Below are 6,000 nucleotides of genomic sequence, written 5' to 3'. Positions count from 1 at the left end.
TCTGTCTTATCTTTTTCTCTCTCTCACACACACACACACACACACACACACACACACACACACATGCTTACACCCATCCCCTCCTGCTGGCAGAGCAGGGCGATGCAGGAGCGGCGGCAGCAGCAGCAGCAGCTGCTCTGACACATTCTGGCGTGACGAGCACACACACCGAAAAGACAGGAGGAAAGAAGGAGGAAGAGGAGGAGGAGATAAGGAGGAGGAGGGAGGAGGAGGAGTGGAGGAAGAGAGAGAGAGAGAGAAGAGGAGGACACAACTCAGTCAAAAGGACACCGGGAGGACAGGAGAGGGAGAGGAGGACGAGGAAGAGGAGAAGGGAAGGAGAGCAGAGGGTGCTGCAGCCATGTCAGACACACCTTTGCAGAGGAACGGCACAGCAACAGCACCGTGAGTAGATGATCTGTACATTTTCCAGCTATCTTTCCCTCCATCTCTCGTCTCCTTGTCTGCATCCCTCCACCTCTCTCCCCTCCATCTGACAGGCTAGGTTGTCATGGGAACGGGAGCTCCGTCATGGTGAGGCTGCTGCTCAGTCATGACTGGCGAGGAGGCACGCCGCACACCGTGTACACTCCTCCCTTGCCTCTCCCCTCTCTGCCTCTCTTTTCTCCGCTCGCCCTCACACTGTTTCTGCAAACCTCTCGCCTCATTGAACATCACCCCCCCATGCCGTTACTCTCTTCCTCTATTTTCCTCTCTCTGCCACTGTCTACTAGGCAACCTTTTAAAATAAATCAGTCCTACACTGATTCATCCTTAGCTTATTCAACCTCTCACTGTGCCTGTCCTCAGATACAGTATGGGTGAATGTATAGCAAAGTGTGTGTGTGTGTGTGTGTGTGTGTATGTGTGTGTGTGTGTGTGTGTGTGTAATGTGGCATGGTACAGCATAGTCAATGTGGAGGCTGCAGGCTTGGTCCAGCCTCTGTGTGTCAGCACAGTCCGCCATGCTGCAGGCGCCGTCCTCCTGTGTGTGATTTTGTCTGTCTGCGCCTGAAAATGAAGATCAACCTACGAAGGACTTAAAGCTCTCATTTGCCCCCATGAGCAATACACCAGTAAGTCATTAAATCACAGCGAGACAAACATCAAGCAAACACTGTCAGTGTGTTAAGAATCGTGCAACGCCGGTAGCTTTTTGGATTGCTGTTCAGATGCTGACTGTCAAGGCTTTGATTTGTCCCACAAGTATTGGGGTTGTGCAATATCAGCAGATTTTCAAATCAGTCTTGACCCGTCAGCTGCATCTGCACCAGTTTCATGTTTAAAAGGCAAATACAGACAAATACCACTCCATTTTAAACCTGTGACATTCAGTGCATCCTAAGGGTCATGGAATTAAATTTTAGAGCCATATTGTCGCAAGCACAATACTTCTTTTATTATTTAAGGAAAGAATATCCACGTTTTTAGAACACCAGATATAGTACCAGTACAAGGACCAGATTTGGAGTTACTTAGTGGGCCTGTTGCTTTAAGAGAGAGTTGCATTATGGGTTGTTTGTAGCCTTCTAGCTAGGCTAACAAGTTTTGCCCACACATCTAGTAACAGGTGTTACTGTTGGAGTTTGTACAATACTAAAACTGTTCAGTAAGCCCAGTGTAACTTAGAGTTTAACACTGGCTCGTGATACTGTGGTGAAGAAGAAAAATTTGGCGTGAACATGAGTAGAAAGTGGTTTATCAAGTCTTTAGCACAGGAATGGGCTGGAAGCAGTTTGTCAAGTGACCAAGATGTACAGGAAACAACCAATTGTTGTCACCATCACTGTGTTGTGTGGAAAGATGGCGTCCCTGGATGACAGTCAGGAAAAATCTCACCCAGTGTCAAAAAACAGGCCTGAAAGAGAAAAGAAAGACTGCACAGAGTTGAGATTTATACTTTTATATGTTTTTTTTGTTTCATAGTAGCTGTGTGTGAAACAGGAATGAAAGTATTTAGTGTGAGGACCAACAGATAAGTTTGTTAGATGCGCCTTGGGTAAACCATCCTTAACTCCAATGAAGAGACGGACAAAGACGGGGCCGGTGTGTAGGATCGCAGCAACTGTTATCTCTACAGCAGCATCTCTTCAGTGGAGCCCACCATGTTGTACTGCCATGCTTCCCAGATCAAACTAAACACAGGCTTCAGAGGGCGTCTTTCTCGGTGAGCGGGATGGTAAGCCAGGGGCTGTTCACTTGGTTGCAATCTGCAACCTCACCGCTTGATGCCACTAAACCCTCCACACTGGACCTTTAAATCTAGACACAGTGCAAATGGGAGTGTAACGACGCAAAGAGCTTTGGAAATCATCAAACAGCCGAGTCCACTGGTTATCCCTGAGGGTCACTGCGATGAAAGGGAAAGCCTGTAAAATCACTTTCATTGCACCTGAATGTGCTGCGATCAGCTGCTGCATGAATTGGTGTGGAGAGAAGCAGTGACAGTGATACTGTAGTGAGAACAGAGGAGTGGGAGTTGTTCTTAAACATTCAAAGCTTTGTGGGTGTGCTGTGTTGTATTCTGCTGAAGCTACTTTCAGTGGCTGCTAAAACAACAAAATGGAATTCAGAAAGACTAATTACTTTTGAGCAGTGTTGAGGTGCTTATGGTGGTTTTTCCTGTAGAAACCAGAAAGGCTGATGTATATAATATACAGGAGAGCCTTGTGCTGTGAACCATATTTGTGCAGTACTGCACCTCCAGGTCTGAAGTGACTTGAGCCATGTCACTACGCATCTTAATCGCATGCAGCTAGCTTTCCTGCTAAACATCCATCTGCTTTACGGTGTTCTGCAACTTGAACATCTTATTTTTGTAAATCTGATGCGTGCACATAAGATGCAGCAGTTTGCTGTCTCCTTGTGCAGGCCGATCACACAGGCAGTGATGGCCAACTTGCTATACTGCGGATCACCTACAAGCTGAGAGTCTCAGACAGGCGGTTTGAGTGACAGGGTGATTTTTTCTTTTTTTGTCCTTTGTTAGAGCCACACCCACGAAGCAGGCAGGGAGAGTGCAGCAAAGCATGGACCAGACATGCCTCGTTTGTGCATCAATAGTTAATGTTTTAATTGGAAAAATGAGACAGTGCTGTCGTGATTCAGTCTAGCACATCCCATCTTTCCTGAGCCCTGTCTGTTTTCCCTCTGTGCTGCGGGCTCATTATCAATCACCATAAACACCGTGCTCTCTCTGGGCTGTCCACTGATTCAGCAGAAACACGAGGTAGTATTTGTGGTCATGTAGTGTGCAGACACCACAGTGGCAGATGGCCCATTCTCTGTTGCTATTTATTGCACACTCAGGGAAAAGACTCTTAATCGTGATGGGATGAAGTGAGCATACACACTTTCACCAACCCAGCGACCCAGAAAAAGCCCAAAATTAACTACCATATTTGTATTTTTGCAGTTAGTTATTTTGCAATTAGTTTGTAGAGTTTAAATAAATTGTTTTTTTAATTGTCACTGCACAGCAGGTTTTATTATTTTTGTACATTTTATTGACTAGATAATTAATCAATAAATCCAAAAACGAATCAACAGATTGATTATGATTATGAAAACAACAAAATGAAGTGGAAATCATCAAATGTTAAAACATCAACACAGACTGACAGACCAAGAAGTACGATTAATCATATACTATTTCCTCAAATGATCCATTTGTTTTGGGGTTTTTTCATATCCATCTCCACGCCATAAAAAATATTAGCGCCAGAACATGAATTGTAAACCCTGGACAAGAGGAGATGTGCAAACTACAGAGCAGAAGAGAAATAATGCCACTCAGAGAAAGAGAGAGCAGAGAGTTCACGCTGAGGTGATGATGATCCGAGTGTCTGGAGGCCAAGACATCTGCTTCCCCTCTAGAACACCTCTCAGGATGAAAACGATTAAATGCTACTTTACAGAATAAAAAAAGGCATATAAGTGCATGCAGACACATATATGCATGCATTGATATGTGTGGAGATGCATGTGAATTCTTCTCTATCAATATAAAATCATCCCAATGAGAATAAAAGGGATTGAGGGAAATAAAACAGTAGGCTCTGCTTGCATCCTGAGCTAGTTTAAGTTTTTTACAGCCAAAGCACAGATCGTACACTGCTTTGGTGTTACTTTTCATCAAGTTGTTTGCAGTAATTGACATACAATACTAACATTTCTTCAGAGCTAATCAGCTTTGGAAGTCAGTGGTGCTGTAATGTTTACAGTAAAAAGTTGCTAAAACTGGATTCGCTTGGCTGCAGCAAACTGAATTATTCAAGTCCTATGGGTTAGAAAAACCAGGCAGAGCTGATATCTGATTAGTTGCTGAAAGCCACTGACTTCTAAAGGTCACGCCATCAACAATTTTTCTTGTCTAGACTGGCCTAGACACAGTTTTGTTGTTAAAGTAGACCAATTCTGCAGTGGAAAAACAAACATACTTAGAGGTGGCGCAGGCTGCAACGCACAGGGACTCAGACATATCAAATCTATGGGGAAGAGTGTTGAAAATGAGTTGTGTGTGTGTTTTGGGGGGGGGGATTTCAGATTTTTGAATACTTTTTAACAGTTTTTAGTTAAATTGTGTGGGCAGACAGATGGACAGACACACAAGCACAGTTTGACCTCCCTCAGTGATGTATAAAATATGAATGAGATCCAGGTCTGGCACTCCCATAGCCAGAAATATGTCTATTTGGGGGGCTTTTTCTCTCCCCCTTCATTCTCTCTCTCTCTCTTACACACACACTCACACACACACACTCACACAGACATGCACGTTTGCTCTCTCCCTCACACACACGCACACGCACATTCAATAACTCAGTCTGCAGCAGAGGCCAGCCTGTGGATGTGTGGCTCTATCAGTGTGTCTCAGTTATTTTGAGGATAATTGAAATATGGGAGTAAGCTCAGGAAAGACTGGCAAATGAGATGGCTTCATTAACATAGCACATTATACACACACACACACTTTTTCTGACTTATTTTCTTTGTCCATATTTGCTCATTCCCTCAGCCTGCTATTCACCCTGCATGTTGATGTATTTCTGTGTGTTTGTGTATGTGAGTGTGTGTGTGTGTGTTTTCCTGCTTCTAGTTCCACATCTGGAGGCCATTACCTCTGGGCTGGGATGAGGGGGGCGGGGCTGAGCTGGCTGTGCAGTGAGGTCATTGCGTCGTCGTGGCGATGCAGACGAACAATGATGCTGTTGTCTCCAACGACGACCAACTAATGTAGCTGACGCCAGAATTAAGGGATTGAAGGTGGGCGGGGGGAGAGAGTCAAAAAGTACGGGGTAAAGTAGAGCAGAAAGGAAAATAAAATCTAAAATGTTGTAAAGAAGTAGAATCATGTTAAAGTGGGGATGTATAATTTGTAATGACAGTGTGAGCTGCCAACATAATGATGCGATTGGTGTGAATCCAGGTCAAATAGAGACTTCCAGAGAAGGCCTGAGCTGCTGCTGGCTGTAAAGTTAGACAGCCGCAGAGCTGAGCCTGGTTTCATAACATAAACTATATGTTACTAAGACCCCAAGCAGGTCATGGTCTATAACCTGCATGTGCCCACATTAAAGATGTAGCAATATGTTTTAATGAGGGCGGGTCCCAGGGTTAAACAGTACAGTTTTTATTTTAGTACCTTGATGGTGAGCCTCAAGCAAGCCTGTAGGATGTTGAGCTGTTACAGTGTCGGTGCTTGGAGAAAGTTGCATTTCAGCAATCCTGTCTCACATTTTATATACCAAACAAATACGACCTTATACAGTATATTTTAAAAAGTTCATTAAATGTGTGATGTTTCCAAAGTCAATGAGTCAAAGTCAATATTGACCAAAATAATAGTGATCATGATTTTTGCCATAATCAAGCAACCCAGTCTCCTTTTAGCTCTGCTTTGCTCTCACTCCTGACTGAAATATCTGGCTTTAGATGCTCCACGTGTTTCGTGCCATTTGGTGCTGGGCAGGTTGTGTATTGTGGTCTATCAGAGCCTTT

At 44.2% G+C, this 6,000-nt stretch overlaps 1 protein-coding gene across 2 annotated transcripts in view; it reads left to right on the top strand.

Annotated features, from left to right (window-relative positions):
• The first annotated feature begins 312 nt into the window (after positions 1 to 312).
• LOC121623292 (A-kinase anchor protein 2) overlaps positions 313 to 6,000 on the top strand; it is an 80,121-nt gene continuing 74,433 nt past the window's right edge. For both annotated transcript variants that reach the window (XM_041960535.1, XM_041960534.1), the window contains exon 1: positions 313 to 405. In XM_041960535.1, the coding sequence (XP_041816469.1) occupies positions 362 to 405 (44 nt within the window). In that variant the 5' untranslated portion in view covers positions 313 to 361. The remainder of the gene's footprint in view (positions 406 to 6,000) is intronic.

Source organism: Chelmon rostratus, chromosome 19, assembly GCF_017976325.1.
Source record: "Chelmon rostratus isolate fCheRos1 chromosome 19, fCheRos1.pri, whole genome shotgun sequence".
Classification (NCBI taxonomy): domain Eukaryota; kingdom Metazoa; phylum Chordata; class Actinopteri; order Chaetodontiformes; family Chaetodontidae; genus Chelmon; species Chelmon rostratus.
Note: the sequence above shows the minus strand (reverse complement) of the source record. Positions and strands in the feature narration are given on the sequence as shown.